Consider the following 19657-nt stretch of genomic DNA (forward strand, 5'->3'; position numbering starts at 1 on the left):
ATTGAATTGAATTGAAAAAAAATAATTAATAGGTCAGTTCTATACAATATTCTGTCCTCCGTTGTGCTTTCGTTTGTTTTGGTTTGTTTTATTTTATTTGACAGTAATATGGATGACGTTATGTTGTATATCGTAATCATTTCCCTTCCAGTTTTTTTTTTCTCCGTTTTTGTACAAACTTCAATCACTTGCAAAAATAAATGGCAGAGTGAAAGAACCTGAATGGCAATGCCAAAAATGCTTACAAAGAAGTTGCCTGAGCGTACGTGCACCAAGTCGTGTATACTGTTTTATTTTTGCATGATCCAAACACTACTTATAGATGGCGCTATACCAAATTAGTGGAATGCCCATCAATTGCCATGTCGTATATGTCTCATTATAAAGTGATACCGCTGTTTGACTCTATTATTCCGTGATTCAGCTGTTTTATAGAAATAAAGACTATATCTAGACTTTGATAGAGGGTATTGGGTATGCTCGAATTGAATTCAAAGCCAACATCGTTAGACGATATAGACTTGACATAAAAGTGTGGACGGTAAAAAAGTTGCGCGACTGGACATGAAAGGATCTTCAAAAAATAATTATTTTTTAAAATAAAAGCATAGTGATTAGAATAGGAATCACTTATCTATTTGTTAATATATGAAAGAGATGTATTAAAGCGAAGACACTGATTATTCGAGAAAATGATAATAAATATGATGACAAAAATACATTCAAAGGACATGTTTGCGTAACTAGGTGTAAATGAGAATCCAGCCTTGGTCATAAAATGTTGTGTTGGAAAGGAAATACGAAAAAAATACGGAATGGTGAAAATATAAAAGAAATCAGACAAGCAATAAGAAAGTTCTGGCTGCTTCAAAATTGATATCACTAAGACTATGTAGATTTCAATGAGGCAGTAATCTATATAACCCAGGTAGTATATTGTTTTATGTCCTCATGAAAACAAAACATTATTTGAAGTAAAACTTTAGAGGGAAAAAATGACATTTTAGGCCTAACCATTTAATGTATTGGAGTACATGAGAGGGTCACGTATGCGGCAAATTTGAAGTCTTCGTGGGTAAAGTGATTACCAATATTTAATAAATTCATAGCTTTCTTACTGTTTGTTCGATATATTTCACCTATCAACTTGTCTGATTTTTCCTTTTCCTCTAAAAACAAGTATTTATTTCGGTTGGATTCCCCTTTAAAATATTGATAGATAATCTAAAAAATGTTAATAGATGGGTTTGTCTGCCCTCCTGCTTGGTCTATACCCTCCTATGATTTTCTTCTTTTTTGGGGGCGGTGGGTAATCATTGACTATGACAATCTACTGGTACATATTGCAATTTACTGTAAAACAAACCAAGAAAGTATTTTTAAAAAATTATAGGATTTTGCTTTCCTTTGGTGGTTTTTTGAGCGTTATTTTGAGGAAAGTGTGTTGATCAGGGAGAGTCCAGTGCACTCATCCGTCATTTTAATGTACTAAATATTTCTCTCAAAACATAATTATGTCAGATAATCTTACCCATAGCTATAGAGAAAATTAAACATTGAAAAAATTGAACTCTGATAAGCATCGACATCATATTTAACACCCCGAAATTTGTGGTCTATACAGTGCGTATAAAAAAAGTTTACACTTTGAAAAAGCCATGGGAATTAACAAATATACAACATGTGGGTAATTTTTTCACTAATAATTATGGGTTTGGGTCTCATCTATCCAATAAAAGTAAAAAATTTTGACAGAATGTTACACTTGAGTGAGCGCTGTCCATTTTTGTCAAGCTCGCAGAAATCTGTTTGCGCAGAAATGCTTGTTTTCACGCTGTGTCAAGGGGAAAGGGCGAAATCAAACTTATACCCTGCGAAGCGTTTCTCATAAATTTCCCTATCACTTTTAGCCAATTGACATAAAAGGGATATACATTCAAGCATTTTGTAACAATTTTGCCGCCCCAATTTGAAATTTCAACACTTAGTAAGCACAACCTTTACCCTTTTTGTGCCAGCTGGATCTGAGGACATAACTGAATCTGAACAAAAGTTTATATCAGACATCTCCAGCATTTTTCACTAAGTTTTTATCATTTAAAGTTGGTTTACATTTCATTTTTCATTTTATATTTGTTTCTCCACACTTTTCCCAAGCTTGGCAATGATTATCAAGCCTAAGCCATTTCATGTAAATCACAGCTCAGTGTAAAGCAAATATCGTCACGATGGACTCGGTGTGTGGGGGAGTGGGGTGGGGCGCAATGCACTCTTCGAAGTGTTTGGGCAAGGAAACAAGTTTAAAAGGGTATAACGGTATCTTCAAATCAATTTTACTAACTAATTTCCACGTGTTCTTCATGATTAAGGTCTACTTTTATTCGCATAACTATTTCAAAGTTCTGCGCAAATATTTTTTCACCAACTTTTCAAAAGTAAGTGGTGCTCACTCAAGCGGAAATATTTTTCGACAGTTATATCGTCATTTGCTTAAATGGATCTGTACCAATGCTGAAATGTGGAAAAATCGTTAGGATATTACAAATATATAATTTTACAGGATTTTATCTAAGTGTAAACTTTTTTGATATTTTTGATTTTTGATACTGTATAGAGCTAGTTACGAAATGACAGATGATTTTTGTTTGTTTTCACTGCTCATTAAGGTAAAGTACAATGATGTACAACGTACACTGTTAGAAAATTTATCCTTAAATTAAAAGAAGTTCCTGCAGCAGAGTCTCGAGAACACCTGTAATATTACCAGATTGCGTAATATTACATTATATCATGTAAAAGTACAGGAAATTGGTATTTGGTGTTTGGAACCTTACAAATTTCATTAGAAATAAAACACCATTTTCTACTTTTTAAACAGACCTGTTCTGTTAAGTCGTAGACAAATTCATGTTTTTTTATTTACAGAATGATTCTCTAATTGCTTTTTGCAAAACCTTGTGTTTTTTCTGTGAAATCAGTATTTTTTAATAGTGTACGTCACACCAACAGGCCAAAATATTATCGATTACATTTTTAGCGACTGAGGTCGTGTCGTTTGGGGTCGAGCTAATCACCGGGGCTAATCATCGGTGTGACCGTAATACCTGATGCTATTTTGGTCGGTCTATTTGTTCATCCCCTTGCCTTATTCAAATTCAAATTACCACTGCAAACTCCTTTACAATCTCTTGCAACGCTTGATGGATTTACTTGTAAAGAGTTGATCGATTGCTGCCCGAACAAAACGTCACAATCGTAACGAGGCACAACAAAACGACGTCCGTAAGTTGAAACAGGTATGGTCTTCAATGTACGGTATACAGTCTTTGTAATTGTATCAGAGCCGACTGAGATTAATAATTCTGAGTCTTTAATCCCTGAGATAATCATTAACCCATGAAGATCAAGTTACATAACTTGATCACCGTTAGATGGCATCAAGAAGAATGCCTAGCAACTGAGGTTGGGACACCTTGAAAACCTTGCCTACAATGTACTTTGCTTGATAATTCACTAGGTCGACTTCCTTGTTCCTGCGCAATTGACTGTATGCAGTTATGAATATGTTGTCTTGTATTTGAGTATGTCATTGAATATGTCGTCTAATAACGTTTCTAATTCGACGTCTTCTGTCGATGTCGAGAGGATTGGAAAGACGGTTGGATTGATCGTCATCGTTTTGCTCTCCATTGTCGGACATATCATCTACGTGGTAACATTATCTCGAACCCCACGAATCCGTGTTCGAATCGGACCTTGGTATTTCTTCACCAATATTGCCGGATCTAATGTCGTCGCTGTCATCTTCTCACTCATTCCCAACATCATCGCTACTTGGTCAGGGTCGTGGACGTTGAGTACTGAGTTCTGTATTGCTTCAGCTTTTATCACGCAATTTACTTTCTATCAAATATGGCATACGGTTGGAATAATCTTTGTGGAAAGATATGTGAGGATCATGATGCCGCTCAAGCACAAGGAAATATTTAGGGTGATTCCGACGTTGATTCTTCTAAGTGCACTATGGTTTTTCGACGCCATTCTGTCCATGTTACCGCTGATCAACTGGGGAGAGTATGGCTATCTCACCACAGAAGGACAATGCGCACACTCTGTCGACGGCTACCAGAAGAATGTTTCCCATCTTTACTTCACCTTTGTATTGGGAATCATCCTTCCGTTGGCCCTGTCGATTCCCTTGTTTGCAAGGACAGTGAAAGGAGCACTGAAGAGCTTGAAAGACGACGAGGATATCTTCAAGGAGGAAGTAGCAGTTCCAGTGTCGTATGGATACCAACTGAAACGCCGTGAAAAGACACTAGCAAGAACGATCAAGAACCCGACCTTGACCGAGGAGAGGGTGAAGAAACTTAGAAAGAGACAAAAGAAACGAATCAAAAAGAGAAAGAAAAGGGCAAAGCGTGGGAGAGAGGATGATTCTTCTTCATCATCGTCATCATCTTCGTCATCGTCATCATCTTCTTCTTCGTCCTCCTCCTCATCTGAAAACGAAAGCGCAACTCATCGCCGTTACAAGGATGCCAAACGGAAGAAACGAGCGTATCGATATCGACCGAACGAGATGGCGTTGGTCAAGACAGCAGCTCTTATACTCCTGGCCTTCAGCATCTGCTGGATTCCTTATCTCGTCGTCAAATTTTTCGAGACATACAACATCGCGATCCCATCAATCGTCGTAGTCGTTGTCGCTTTCTTGTCCTACTGTAGCCATGCGGTCTGTCCTTACATCTACATCATCAGCAGCAGAAGCTTCAGACGATATATCCACAAGGCATTTTGCAGTGTTTATCTCGCTGCTAGTAAGAAAAAGAAAAAGTCAAGAGAAAGGACACAAAATGATCTTCAAGAGAGTGACAATATCCATGATAATGAAGCTTATCTTGGTGATGAGGATTCTGGTGTTGAAGCTGTTTCAGAAACTATGTATTAATAGTTTTATCGTCTACTCGTAAATCATTCCTGTATATAAATTTACAAGGGGGAAATGTCATTGGGGCATGCATGCTGGGGCAGTCGCTCTCATGTTTCTTTCCTTCAAGACAGAGATCATAAACAATTACAAGAGAACGAAAGAACGAAATGAGAGGGGTGATTGAAGAAGGAAGACAAACAAAAAGAAGACTGTCGAAGATCCCCTCCCCTATAGATAATACCCATATATAGTCTTTCATAGAGAAAAATGCCCCTTTACATGCAGGGTCATAGTACCACGGTGCCCTCCCTTCTCCCATTGTCTAATATTCAACTCGTAATCATTCTTGAGGTTTGTTTTCTTGAGACCTTATAAAATGGTTTTTCCTAAATCTGTCAATGGTTAAAGGACAAGCACACCCCATCAAGAAGATGATTTGAATAAAAAAAGAAAAAAAACCCAACAAGCATAACACTAAAAAAAAAATCATCAAAATCGGATGTAAAATAAGAAAGTTATGACATTTTAAACTTTTGCTTAATTTCACAAAACAGTGCACATCCTGGCTGGTATGCAAATGAGGAGAGTATAACGTCATCCACGACGTCACTATTTCTTTTGTATTTTATTACATGAAATATTCTATTTTTCTCCTCATTGTCAAGTGATACAATGATTAATTCCCCCCTGAACATGTAGAATTATTATGGTTCAGTAAAGTTGGTCCTTACTTTATTACTGTCAACTGTAAAATGCAATATTGTATTATTCAAACAGTAAAAAAGAAAAGAAATAGTGTGTGATGGACATCATCCACTACCTACACTGTTGTGCATATCACTGTTTTGTGAAAAATAGCCAAACTTTATAATGTCATAACTTTCTCTTTTTACATCCGATTTTGATGAAATTTTCAGCACTATGCTAGTTTGATTTTTCTCTATTTATTCAAGTCAGCATTTTCCTGGGGTGGACTTGACGTTTAATGAGCTTTTACCATTATCGCCTTTTTTCGAAAACGATTGCGACATGTGAGTGCTAAATAGCTTTGAAACGTCGTAATACTTTGCAAGCACAAAAATAATATCATAGATCGAAGGTTTGTGTGATTTGTTGTGCGTTTTCTTGTGTGTAAATGTAAAATGAGTATTTACAATGATGTATTTACATAATTGAATGTATTGGATATTAATTCGCATTGTTTCTATCTTGTTTTCTGTTTAACAATTAGAGTCGATGTATAGTTGAGTAGAATTAAATCAATAAACTTGTAAACTTAAACTTAAATCAATAAACTTGTAAAACAGACACCATCTCCTATTTTCTTGGAATAAAATGCAATTTCAAAAATGCGAATATAGGTCTATAATCTGATAATTTGGTACTATATTTATGTCGAGTGTCTAAAACATCTCGTAAATAATAAAGATTTGTGTGGATTGGGAACCTCGGTTCAGTTGAAACTCTTGTAAATACAATTTTGTAGTTTGCCTGTTGGTCGAGTTTTACTTCTGATTATTCTGATTTGAGGGCGCGAAGGAACGAGAGAGGGAGAGAGAGAGAGAGAGAAGAGAGGGAGGGAAAGAAAGAAAGACAGACAGACTGATAAGCACAGATGAAGAAAAGGAGCGGGGACAGAAGAATTTGAAAAGATAAATTAGAAAAGAGGAGAAAAAGAAGGAAATAGAAAAATGGAGGAAGGGTAGAAAAGGGGGTGAAATTAAATAGAGACTGTGAAGACGAAAGAGGAGACAGATAAGAACATTTAAGAGAGAGAGAGAAGAAGAATGGAAGGTGTGAGATGGGGGTGTGGGTAAAAGTAAAATGGTGGAGACTCCTGCATGGAGAATGAAAGAAAAGTAATTAAACTTCAGAAAAAGAATGAACGATCCTTTCACCACCTCCTCCCCCGAAAGTCGTTCCCCTTTCCTTTGTCAAGTTGCAATAAGATCCCCAAGGACAACTCTAAACTGAAATATAAAATGAATTTGTTTTTGATGGAATATGAATAAAAAAAAGTGGAAAATGTAATGACTGAGATAGGTCACATTTTATTCCTCAAACAAAATATTGACAATGGCCAACAAAAATAATACTAAAAACAACAACAAAACAAAAAAGGAGGGGGAAATGGATCTGGGGCACAAGAGGATAGACCTTTTATTGTAATATACATCTTTGAACATCATGCAGTTCTGATGGAATCATTGATTCTTGCCTGCCTCTCCTATATACCCCACCCTCCCACCCCTCCACGACGACGCGTGCCTAAAAGCAGGTAAATTCTGCATTTTTGTTGATGTTGGAATCCGCTCAGTCCCTTGCTTGTTTTGTAGTTACATATAAAAATTAAATGTTATGAAAGGGGAACGCGGGGGTATTTGAAATGCTCGAAAGACATTTGAATTTTTAATGACTCGCAATATACACGAACCCGATATTTCAAACTAAGGACTGACAGTATTAATATGAATTAACTTCAAAGTTAACTGCTTATTTACAATTAATTAACGTAAATATTACATGCTCATACCGTCATTACACATTTTTATAGGCCTACTATGTATACCCTATACCCTTAACTTGAACTTGGTTTGATTTCTTATCCCCCCCCCAAAAAAAAAACAGTTAAAATGAAAAATATATATATCAAGTGTTTTACTGTGAACAGATGGAGACCCTGTTTACCAACAAATCTATATAATTTTCTTTTTAATTCATTATTTTGAAATATGCTCTATGAGAGTCACCATCGGCTCCCATAATAATTACATAGGCCTATAAAGGATATGTGCCCACCGTCTGTTTTCTGAAAATAAGCGAAATTGACTAATTTAAAATGCTATAGACCAACATGCGATTTTGATGGAATTTTCAGTGATGGATTATATTTGTCTCATTTGCCTCTTTTTATTCAAATAAACCTTTTTTCTTGGGATAGAAGCCTCTTTAACAGGAGTTTCTTCCATTTCCGTGAGTGTCCCTCTCTTTGTGCTGATAAAGGCCTATAATAAAAAAAATAATCAAGATGCATTCTCTTTATTTTTTTCCACCGAGAGCGGTAAATTTCCCGACCCAAAAGCTTGTTGTTGTGCGAGCTGAAATTACGTTTACATACTGCAGGGGCCGCGGAACGGTTTTCAAAGTGGGGGGGGGGGGGCTGACCGTGGAAAAAATCACAATCATATTTTTTTACGTTTTTGTACACGGTTTTGGGAAAAAGTGGGGAGAGCCCCCATCCCCACCCCCTTTCCGCGGTCCCTACCATAGAAAGAAGATAACTTATGACAGATGGAATACCCCCTCGATGCATACGACCGGCATACGACCATAGAGATAATTAGTATACATCTCTATGCATACGACCCAGAAGATCCACTTGTTGAGGGGGGAAATGTATTGTGCCTGCGTCTGCAGACTAGATTTGATTCACCAATGAGACAGACAACCAGACGTCACGTGGTACCCTTCAACTGGCGCGCCAGATTCGTGTAGCGCGCGAAATCTTCATTTTTTGTGTACATTTCAATTCTGTGTATGTTGTGCGTGCAGTATTTGTTGTGTTACTTACACACATGTCTCGACTTCTGGAGGCAAGCCTCTGCTTCATTTCCGAGCAAGTTTCTCGTGTTTTTGGCCAAAAAGACCAGAGATCTTCATCTGAAGAAATGTTTGAGCAGGATCAACAGCATTTTGAGAGCAGGTAAGTGACGTTGGCGATGCTATTATTGAGAGTTTGGTCTTGCTGGGAGGTAATGCCGACCGCCTGGCCATTTAAAATTTAAAGAGCCAGCTGCACCCTCACTGTGGCAGCCCAGCCTGGGCCGCCGGTCGCGACGTTCTTGGCAGTGTCGACGTGTTCTGGTTGCTTGGGCTGGGGCGCGCAGCTAGTACTAGTACTACTACTACTAGTACTACTACTACCTACTCTGTAGTATAGTATCCAAGTCCTAAAGCCTAGTCAGAGCTGAGCAAGTTGATGTCAGGAGGCAAAAGCCAAACCATAGACCTTATCGCAAATAGCGTTTGTCGTGTGAGGGCGTCTGTCATCGCAGAGGATCACGGGCATGCGAAAGGGGGCAAACGCGGAATCGGCCTACGGGAAGCCATACAACGCCATATGTTTTGTGTAGTGTCACTCAAAATCCAGGTTTTATTTTAAGTCTGATTTCTTCGCATTTAAATTATTTGGGATAGTCTACTGAAATGAATGTGGATTTATAGAACAATCTTTGTATCATGTCTCATGATTGCCCAGTGAAAGTTTCGTATTTTTGAAGTTTTCTTGGGCTAAACTTGGGAAGATTTTGTGAGAAAAGTGAGACGGTGATTGCGGGTCAATGCCAATCGACTTTAGAGAAGAGCACGTCGGTGATCCGAATTAGAAAGCATATTTTTCCATAAAAGAATATTCATGAGAATCATAATGTAGACCATTTTATCTCCATATAAATTGAGCTAGTTTTTATTATTTTGCCCGGGGGGGCACTCAGTATATATAATGCATATAGGGGACCCCCATTTTTACACCCAAATTTCCGTTCCAAGGCATAGCATTTTTGTCTTTTTGAGAAAAAAAAACAAACAAAGCCGCTCCAAGGCAAAGCATTTTGTTATCGAGAAAAAAGAAGAAAGAAATCCGCTCCTAAGCTTCGCATATTTTTCGTTACGCCGTTCCGGTTGCATTGATCTGCTGCAATTTTGGTGAAAAGCGGTCGCCGAGCGCTGTCCGACCATCGTCTCTGCCCGAGCGCACCCGGCGGAGGCCGCGCTAGCTGCATCATGCACGCATGCCCGTTCCATAGGGGTGCATACGCACGCGTACTCACACGCTGACGATCCGTTCCAAGGACCCCCGTTTTCACAAAATTGTAGTTCAGAAGCCCGTTCCGAGGACCCTCCTTTTTACAATAAGCCCGCTCCAAGGCCCCCGTTTTTTGTCTCGCCCGCGGCACACCCCTACCACTTTTTTGGTCGAGTGCCCCCCCCCCCCCGGGTTATTTTGGGGGAAATATAATATAGTCCTTTTTTGCAACCCAGGCTTTTGAGTTCGATCATACAAGCTCTGTTAAGGGGGGTTGGGGTGAGACAAATATAAAGTATATTAAAAACAAGCTAGTGTGTGTGTGTGTATATATATATGTACATATATATATAAAGGACATAAAATAATAGGCCTATGGCATGCAGGATAAAGATTAAATAAATCCCTGAATTTAAAACATTTTAGTGATCCCGTATAGGCCCTATATTCCTCCAACCTCTCTGTAATTTTATTTTGTCTGAAACTTCGCAGATGATGGATATTTAATTCATATAAATGATATATATTCATTCTTTTGATTAAAAAATCTTATTTTAACATTTACATCTTCAATTAATTTCATCGCATTTAGTCACTTCTCTCAGATCACCTTCCTCATTTCTTTTTTCTTTTTTTTTTTTTTACTTATTTTTCTCTCAACATACTTTCATCTATTCTCATTTTTGTTCTATTTAATTCATTATTTTGTCTAAGCCAGGCCTGTCTAAGCATGCCACTAATAAAACTTCAGAATGTCCAACCATGATCCTGAATTAATATATGCAATAATAATGTAGCCTATCTGTGGAGAGAAAGAAACGCAGCTCGGTTTGTAGGCCTACTCTAAATAAAATCATGATTGAGATAATTATTTATGAAACATGTATTCTTGACTATCGATCGATATTACAAAAATATAAAACTAGAATAAAGTAATCAAATCTACTGCAGAGTTTGTTTTATTGATCCTCATTTTATTATTTGGATCGAATTCCGGGACCAGTTTCCTCCACTACCTTGCCGACGTCACTGTCCCTGGGACGAGTGCCCGCTGTCCGTGCATACAAGCTCACTTTGCACAGCTGCACAGCTCAAAATACGCACAGACAGTGCGCGAAAATGAAACAAAATTGCACTTGTTTTCCTAAAGTCTGTGGTAATTCTTGCAGCTATAGACAGCACATCTATCTCTGTCACCCATGATTAAGAAGAAAAGTGATGTTAGACTCTGGAACAAATACATGTATGACGATGCGTTTACTGGAAGTTAGCAAAATGTTGGCTGCGGGCGTCGATCGTATTTTGATTCACTATGGAAATCGTACACTATATTGTCTGCTGCTTGCGGTCGCATGGTCGCATCCGGACAATAGCGGCGCTATTGCCCCCTTTGCGATCCCATGATCCTTTGCGTGAATCTATTTGCAATAAGGTCTATGGGATCACTAAAACTCTAAAAGACACTATTTCTAGGGATGGGCGCTATGCAGTTTCACACCTGCGGACAGACAGTTAACTTAATAATAATAAGTTGTTAGCTATGTTAGCTAGATCAAATTTCCCCTTGGGCATGGCTAGCCAGGAGGTAGACAGCTGGCAGCCCTCTGTTTCGAGGAGTTTTTAAACATTTTTTTTTTTAATTTCTCCTCATACACAGACGGCTCGCTATCGTGCAGCCACCATTAGGGGACTTGCATTGCAAAATCCCCCCGTCGGGGCTCTTCAGTTTTTGTCTTTAATGAATAAAAATTATGAAAATTAACACTATCAAATTGCAAATCAATATTGCCTCTTGGCATTAATTGCCAAAAAACAGAGAAAAATCAAGTTAAAAGGAACAAAAACAGTGACTTACCTCGGCCTCGGCTGTCGCGCAAATTCACTTTCCCGTTTTATCCGATCTTAAGTACATAAACATATGGCCATTGAGTCCCCTGTACAGATCGCGCTAGAACTTCGGTCTCTGTATTTGGTGAGTGAAGCCAACGGAGTTCAGCGGAACAACCAACATAACAGAGAACGAAGCTTTTGGTCTAGCCAGGAGGCTTCTAGAGAGTAAAAATCATTTACTAATATAAGGTTACTCTCATACGAAGCCAGGTCTTCCTTTCTATACATTTGTGTGTACCACCAAAAACCTGAAACTTTCTCCCCCCCCCCGAGATTTCTACTTTCTTTCTAAAAAAAAAAAGATCTAGCCCTAAATCATGTACATGGGATACAACTTCATTTCCAACATTTCTACGCTATGGATTTTATTTTTAGACAAGAATTCATCAAAAAAATGAGAAAAATATGAAAAGACGGAAGAGACTTGCCCGATGTTTACGCCGCCATCTTCTTTTCTATTGTTCTTCACCCACGTTACGCGACACAAGCGTCCGTATCGCAATTGCATTGCCCTATAAATAACATGAATCTCACCCCAGTGCTAAAATATCCTGAGGTGGTATTCTGTAACTCTGTCATAACTTTTGTCATAAATTTTGTCATTTCTTTTCGAGATGTGACACCGCTATGATTGTCACAAATCGGTATTCTGAACATTGTCTTTTCCCTGTCATATCTCTCAAAGTTCCCACCCATCTTTTCGGAAGCAAACCAATCAAAATCATCGTTAGTTCCCAGTTGGAGCCCTTCTAGCCAATAGGAAAGCCCCGTGGCAAGTAGGGCGTATCCCCAAAACAGTTGCTGGCTTCGCGCAACTACCGGTACGCGTATATTGATGCGCTTAATTACAAAGAGAGATGGAGCTGTGAAGAATTTTAGAGGAGAAGTATAAAAGTAAGGAAAACAGAACAAAGGGAGGAATAAATATGTAGGGCCTAACTAATTGGAGCATGAAAAAATAATTTTGAAAATTGTCATGGAAGATGAGTTGAAACTAATACCACAATCCAATCAAAATAATTTAATTGTTTGCTTGACATTCAGTCGGCAGGGTATCGGGATATTTGGTACTAAAAGATATGACAAAATTTATGACTGCTACCCCCCTGGCATAACTTTTGTCATATCTTTTGCTTGTATAAAAGGATTACGCGCATTGAAAGCCGCGTATTTTTGCTGCGCGCTAAAGAGAAGAGACAAAATTTATGACAAATTTTGTGACAAAAGTTATGACATCCACCAGAATACCGATTTTGTCATGTCTCTGAGGTAAGATAAAATATGGAGAAAACACAATGTTCAGAATACCGCCCCTGCATGCTAGACCATTTGAAGCGGGATTCAGCTTTGAGGTGAGATTCATGATATTTATCGGCTGATACAAGTATTTTTGTCTCACCTGCATAGCAGTGTGAGACTATAGGCGCCGCTTTTCCGGCGGCAGCGTCAACACCAAATCTTAACCGAAGATTAAGTTTTTGAAATGACAGCATAACTTAGAAAGTATATGGACCTAGTTCATGAAACGTGGCCATAAGGTTAATCAAGTATTACTGAACATCCTACCTGACTTTCATGTCACATGACCAAGGGCAAAGGTCATTTAGGGTCAATGAACTTAGACCATGTTGGGGGAATCAACATCAAAATCTTAACTTAATGTTAAGTTTTTGAAATGTCATAACTTTAAAAAATGTATGGACCTAGTTCATGAAACTTGAACATAAGGTTAACCAAGTATCACTGAACATCCTGCATGATTTTCACATCACATGACCAAGGTAAAAGGTCATTTAGGGTCAATGAACTTTGGCCGAATTGGGGGTATCTGTTGAATTACCATCATAACTTTGAAAGTTAATGGATCTGATTCATGAAACTTGCACATAATAGTAATCAAGTACATGTATCACTGAACATCCTGTGCGCATTTTAGGTCACATGATTAAGGTCAATTAACTTTGGCCATGTTGGGGGTATTTGTTGAATTACCATCATATCTATGTAAGTATATTGGTCCAGTTCATATTACGTAGACATAAGAATAACCAAGTATCACTGAACATCTTGTGCAAGTTATAGTAGTTTTCAAAGTCAGCACTGCTGCTGTATTGAACAGACGGCAAGATTGCAACAGTATTTTGAGTAATTGCTCATCTTTTTTGAGTTCTCTTATTTTTTATATATTGATTTTCGTGTAAAAAATAGTTCATTACTTCCAAATGGGGCAATTAAGTTGTAGCCAATTTACATAAGTTTGGGCTCAAAACCCTAAATAAAGTGTGTGATTTCGATGAACCTTAATCATGGGAAAAATGACGGTACGTGTAGTGTAATGGCATGCCGTCCATGGAGATGAAGCATGTCAGTGTCAGTGGAATGACTTTAATCTGACTGAGAATTTGAACAATTGCGTTGAGATCATCAAAGCCAAAATAGATTAGACTAGACTTCAGGCAGCCGTTCCAGATAGCGATATTGAAAAAGCAGTGGGCATTAGCCTTGAGGAGTCCATGATGATATTTTATTAATATTTTGAAATTGTCCCACAATTCAAGAAAGTAAGGACAAAGTTTGTCTCTTACTTTTTTTTTTCAAATCTACAGGATTGAATGTGGCATCTGCTTGCAGCCACGCCTGGAGATGGTGACTGGGAAATGCCAGCATAGATTCTGTGTAAGATGCATGTATGACAGCAAGGAAACAAGAAGGGAGGGAATGAAAAAATGTCCATCTTGTCAACAAGATTCTGCGTTTCCAAATGTCCGGTAAGCAAATCCATCTAATCTATAATTAGAATAAAAAACTCCAGAAGGTAGGGGGATGCAAAAAAACTGTCATCTCTTGAGTGTGAACTGCATCACTGAAAAATTCTGTTTCAATTATTATGGAAAAAGAAGTGTCTTCTCTAAGCTCACTGACTTATTTTGAAGGTTACTATCCTCACACAAGAGCTGTGTTGTAGCCTCTGGTTTAGCTGTATCTATTCTATTTCTTGTATCCACAATGCCTTTATAAAAAAATCACACATATGCCAGTAATGTTATTGTTTTTGTTGATCCTCACTGAATAAAGGCAAGCTACGTTCCTAAATCCACTTTTTTAAGAATACCCTGTAGCAGGGATTGCATACATTTGTAATTCTGAAGCTTCGTTATTCCGAAGGTTTGTTATTCCGAAGGTTCGTAATTCCGGAGGTTCGTTAGTCTGAAAACGAAGTGGGGTTCGTAATTCCGAAGGTTCGTTAATCCAAAAACTAAATGATTAACGTTATTCCGATTTCGATCTAACTAACCTTCTGAATAACGAACTTTATTTCATTTTCGGATTAACGAACCTTCGGAACAACGAACCTTATTTCATTTTCGGATTAACGAACCTTCGGAACATCGAACCTTATTTCGTTTTCGGATTATCGAACCTTCGGAATAACGCCACAAATGATCGGATTAACGAACCTTTTTATGTTTTCGGATTAACGAACATCGAGGTATAGGCAATTTACGTGTTTCGGAATTACAAACCTTCGGAATAAAGAACCTTCGGAATTACAAAGTGTAACCGCAGGGATCATATGGTAATGTATTGGTGAATGATATGCAGCACCAACTCATTACAGTGTTAAGATGAATAAAAATAACCGACCATCTAAAACCAGTGGCATTCTTGTTTCAAATATAGCTGCCATGTCCTGTAGTGATTTCATTTACCTGTAGTGATTTCATTTGGTAAAGTCCTATAACAAGAAGCTTATCAATAAAGGAGTGTCTCGTGGGGTAGGTTTGATTTTTTTTGTTGGTTTTTGTTTTTAGTCCTGTGATTCCTGAAGACTCGATTGAAATCCAAAGGGCATTGGGAGTACGGAAATGTGAGAGATGCGGAGATGAGATGTGGATAAGGGAGCTTCTTGATCACCAGAGGTATGTGTAAATCAACAATTTATCCAACCCTAATGGAAAATACTTTGAATGGGGGGTCCCTCCCAAAGTTGTGTGAAAAATACAATTAAGTTTTTATTGTTCACCAGCTCATAGGCCCTTACATAAGCATAATACATCAATGGAAAGCAGCTTAAATTTTGCGTTTTGTATGTCAGTGATTTTTAAGAACCAGCTCAAACCTCGGCTGGTCTCCAAAATATTAAGTTTTTCAATATTTGAAATGAAGTGCTGGTATGCATTTCAGAAAGATTATTTTTACCCAAAATACAGGGTTTCCGTCACTTCGTAATATGCGTACCCTGCGAATTGTTTTTTAGTGACACAAACCATGGTTTGAGCTGGTTGGTAAAATCATTCAAATGCTGTGCGCATGTTTTTCTAGCAGCACAAACCACATACTGTACATGCAATATCTTTTATAGTACACAAAGAATGGTTTAGGCTGCTTCGTAAAATCAGAGGAGTGGTACGAGCCGGTTCGTAAGAAATTTAGATGTGCTTTTATCCTTTAAATATTACAAATATTGATCTGAAATTTCAATAAGAGTGAATCACAGGCTTTCAGAATATGCAAAATTAATTTTTTTTGAAAATTTGACTGAAAATAGGGTTTGAGCCGGTTCCTAAAATCACTGATATGTCCTGAAATAAAATAATAATTTTTTTTAGATCATTCAATATGTTGTCTACAAACGTGCAATTAATAAAAAGCTCGAATATGAATTGCATCCCAGAAAAAGTAAACTAGGATTCCCATGTCTTTCTCCTTTAAATTCAATCAAATTATATTTCATTTACATTATAAAGTTCAGTTATTCCTCTCTATACTTTGATAACAAATATGAGACAAATACTTCACACATTAATGAAATTTGAAATTTAAATGTTGAAATTGGGTTGCGTAGAAAAATTGGTTGCTGTCACTTATCTCTGAAATTGGAGTGGATTCAGAATCACTCTGAATTTCTGCGCTAATTGTTTCTGATATGCCTGAATATTAATTGTTTGTACTCTGCCACACATTACGATTTGCTCAACCTTTGGTCTCAAATTAAATGCGAGATTCCACTCTACCAAAAATATAAATTAAAAATGTGTAATAATTGTGAAATCTATCCCTGAAATTGGTTTCCCTTTTTGTGGGACACACTGTATTTTGTTATTCATACATTAAACAATTTCCATTTGAAATGACCTTTATAGTCACCTAAGCACATGTTGCTAGTTTAATAAGTGGAAGATATTTCAAGAGTCTTAGCATTTAAGACTGGATGTTCATTACCATTATAAAATAAATGTATAATATGTGCATGTTGGTTTTCATAGACTTATGTATGTAACATATTTTATGCTTTCAGAACCTGTATGGAATCTCCAATTCCCACCACGGACAATGGCAAAAGAAGACAAAAGAAGTCTCTCAGCTCTGGTAAACGTGATGGCCATGTTCGTAAGCGTACCCGTTCATCCAAAAAGGGATACGAGGTCAAGAGTTTGTTGGATGACCTTGGGTCAAAGGTTACAACACGGAGCAGCAGGACTCCTCGTCTGCATGACCTTGATCGTGGGATGTCTGGACATTCGCGGCAAGCCGCGCGGCAAGCTGCAAGAAAGGGGAAGCAGAAAACATGACGATAACTCGAAAGAAGTGTAATTTTCTGGATAAAGAAATGAAGTTGAATCAAACTGTTGGTCAAGCTGAATTGGATGAATCAATGGAATGGCTGCATCAAATCATTTGCCAAGCTTATTCACCGAGAGCAAAGATCCTGCCTACCGGTACTTTTTTTTTTGGGGGGGTTCTGTACCTTAAATGAAAGTTGAAATGCAGTTTGTAAGAATTGACATTTTGATCCAAGTGCAAGTAGAAATTAATCGCAGCAAAATTCATGTTGTAGCCTTCTTTGGCAGCCTTGGCAAGAAGCCCACATCAGGAGGGCAGGGGAATGGTTGAAAAGATCTCCCTAGAACCATTGCCGATATTAGCAGACACTCAAGGAGAGCAAGGCAGTTCGGGTGGGCTGCCAAGACAATTACATTGATCCCTGTGATTTAACCATGGACCTACAAAGAGATGGACATTCATCCGTTAGCTAATGAGTTCACTAATACGTGATTTCCATTAATAATATTCTCTTCATAATCGCTGATGTGGTTTACGGTACACCATGTGGAGTGTTATAGAAACAGTGGATAGAAGGAGAAAAAGGAATGGATAGGTGAGAAAGTTGAGATTGAGAGTAGAGTATTCTTTCTTTAATGTAGTCCTGAAAAGGACTGTAAACCAGAAGAGATTGATGAGTTGAAAAACAGCTTGAGTAGTAGGGCGGATGAGGAGAGATGCTGGCTTAAGTCCTTTGTAAGTGGGTAGTCGCTATTGTCAAAACACCTGAATGTTCTCATCTAGATGCACATCAGAAAGCACTGACCGTCATTGCATCAAATGAAGGCTCACGTTAATTGATGACTGTCTATTACATAGGCGGATCCAGCTTTTGGCGAAAGGGGGGGGGCGCACTGCCGAGCGGCGCACATATTTTTGCACTTCACCGGCGCCATAAAAGAAAATGTTGAAAAAGAAAAAGAGGTAATGCCTGACCCTGTCAAAACACGCACAGCGGCACACACACACACATGCATATATATATATATATATATATATGACTCATATCATATAGATATACATGACTCATGAGATAGAGACACATATTTCACCGACAAATTAATGCGAGCGCGAAGCGCGAGCTGAAATTTTTAAAGTATACTGACCTGAAAACAGGAAAAAGGTGCCTGTTTAGGACTGTTTGTAGTAACTCATGAGGAGGATACATATCTCACTACACAGATAATGCGAGTGCCGAGGGCGAGCTGAAATTTACTTATATTCTGACCAGATCGAAAGCTTGATATTCTAAGCATTCTTGGTACTAATGATTAAGATGGGTATCTAAAAAAATGCGAGCGCGAAGCGCGAGCTTAAAATTTTGATATTTCGATCTGAAAACATTACAGTTTAATGTTCGTTTTAATAAAGAACAAGATTATATCCAACAAAAGATTATTGCAAATCGAAGCGGGAGTTCTTTTGAGGTTCAGAACTAAGAACGGGACATTCTATTCACCTATATTTAATCATGAAAAGTATGGGGTTTTGCTACAGAAATGATGCGAGCGCGAAGCGCGAGCTGAAAATTTTTATGTTCCAATCTGATAATTTGAGCACGATTTTTAATAAAGAACGAGTTGTGTAGCTCAATCTCGTTTGCTGATTTCTGTGTAACATTACCATCTTATTGTTTTTGCACATGCGGAATTATTGGGGGAGGGCAAAACGATCATTCTTGACCGCGGCGCCGATCTAGATTTGGTTAGCAATAGGCCCTTCTTCATTATTCTACCGGCGCTTATTTATTGAAATCAGGGGACGCTGATCATTCTTGACCGGCGCCGATTTAAATTTAGGTGGCGCCGGTTAAGACAAAGGCAGCGCCGATTTGTCTTGACCGGCGCCGATTTAAACAAGTAGTACTGATTATTTTTACCGACGTTACGTAAGATTCAGGCAGCGGCAATCCATAATCGACTGGCGCCGATCTAGAACCAGGAGGCGCCGATTATTCTTGACTGGCGCCGATTTTTAACCAGGTGGTGCTGATTATTCTTGTCCAGCGTCGATTTAGATTTAGGTGGCGCTAATTATCCTTGATCGGCGCCGGTTAAGACTCTGGCAGTGCCGATTTTTCTTGACTGGCGCCGATTTATAACTAAATAGCGCTGATTATTCTTGTCCGGCGCCGATTTAGATTAAGGTGGCGCTGATTATTCTTGATTGGCGCCAGTTATATGCAGGCAGCGCACTGCTACCGGCGAAGTTGTTGGGAAAAGGGTAGTTAAAAGAAAAAATAAGGAAGATGATATGATTACGTTTTGCTGGGGATAGTCTTTCCTTTACTGTTGCTAATGTTATATCAGTGTATAATTTTTTTTTAAGCAGCGCCTTTTCCCTTTCTTTCCTTTATTTTTAATTTTTCAAGCGGTGCCTTTTCTTTCTTTTACTTTTTTTAAATTTTCTTTATTTTGAGCGGCGCC

The 19657-nt window shown here is 38.1% G+C and overlaps 2 protein-coding genes across 2 annotated transcripts; both read left to right on the top strand.

The window, feature by feature from the left end:
- The first annotated feature begins 3595 nt into the window (after positions 1–3595).
- Positions 3596–4951, top strand: LOC121418079 (adenosine receptor A3-like). The gene is made up of 2 exons (XM_041611784.1): positions 3596–4360; positions 4538–4951. Exons 1-2 carry the CDS (start codon positions 3596–3598, stop codon positions 4949–4951), a joined length of 1179 nt encoding a protein of 392 aa, XP_041467718.1.
- Positions 4952–8381: 3430 nt separating this feature from the next.
- LOC121418764 (TNF receptor-associated factor 6-like) lies at positions 8382–17863 on the top strand. The gene is made up of 4 exons (XM_041612862.1): positions 8382–8636; positions 14234–14395; positions 15440–15547; positions 16927–17863. The coding sequence occupies exons 1-4, from the start codon at positions 8509–8511 to the stop codon at positions 17198–17200; spliced, it is 672 nt and encodes a 223-aa protein (XP_041468796.1). The 5' UTR covers positions 8382–8508; the 3' UTR covers positions 17201–17863.
- Positions 17864–19657: the final 1794 nt, after the last annotated feature.

The sequence above is a fragment of the Lytechinus variegatus genome, chromosome 7, assembly GCF_018143015.1.
Source record: "Lytechinus variegatus isolate NC3 chromosome 7, Lvar_3.0, whole genome shotgun sequence".
In the NCBI taxonomy this organism is placed as follows: domain Eukaryota; kingdom Metazoa; phylum Echinodermata; class Echinoidea; order Temnopleuroida; family Toxopneustidae; genus Lytechinus; species Lytechinus variegatus.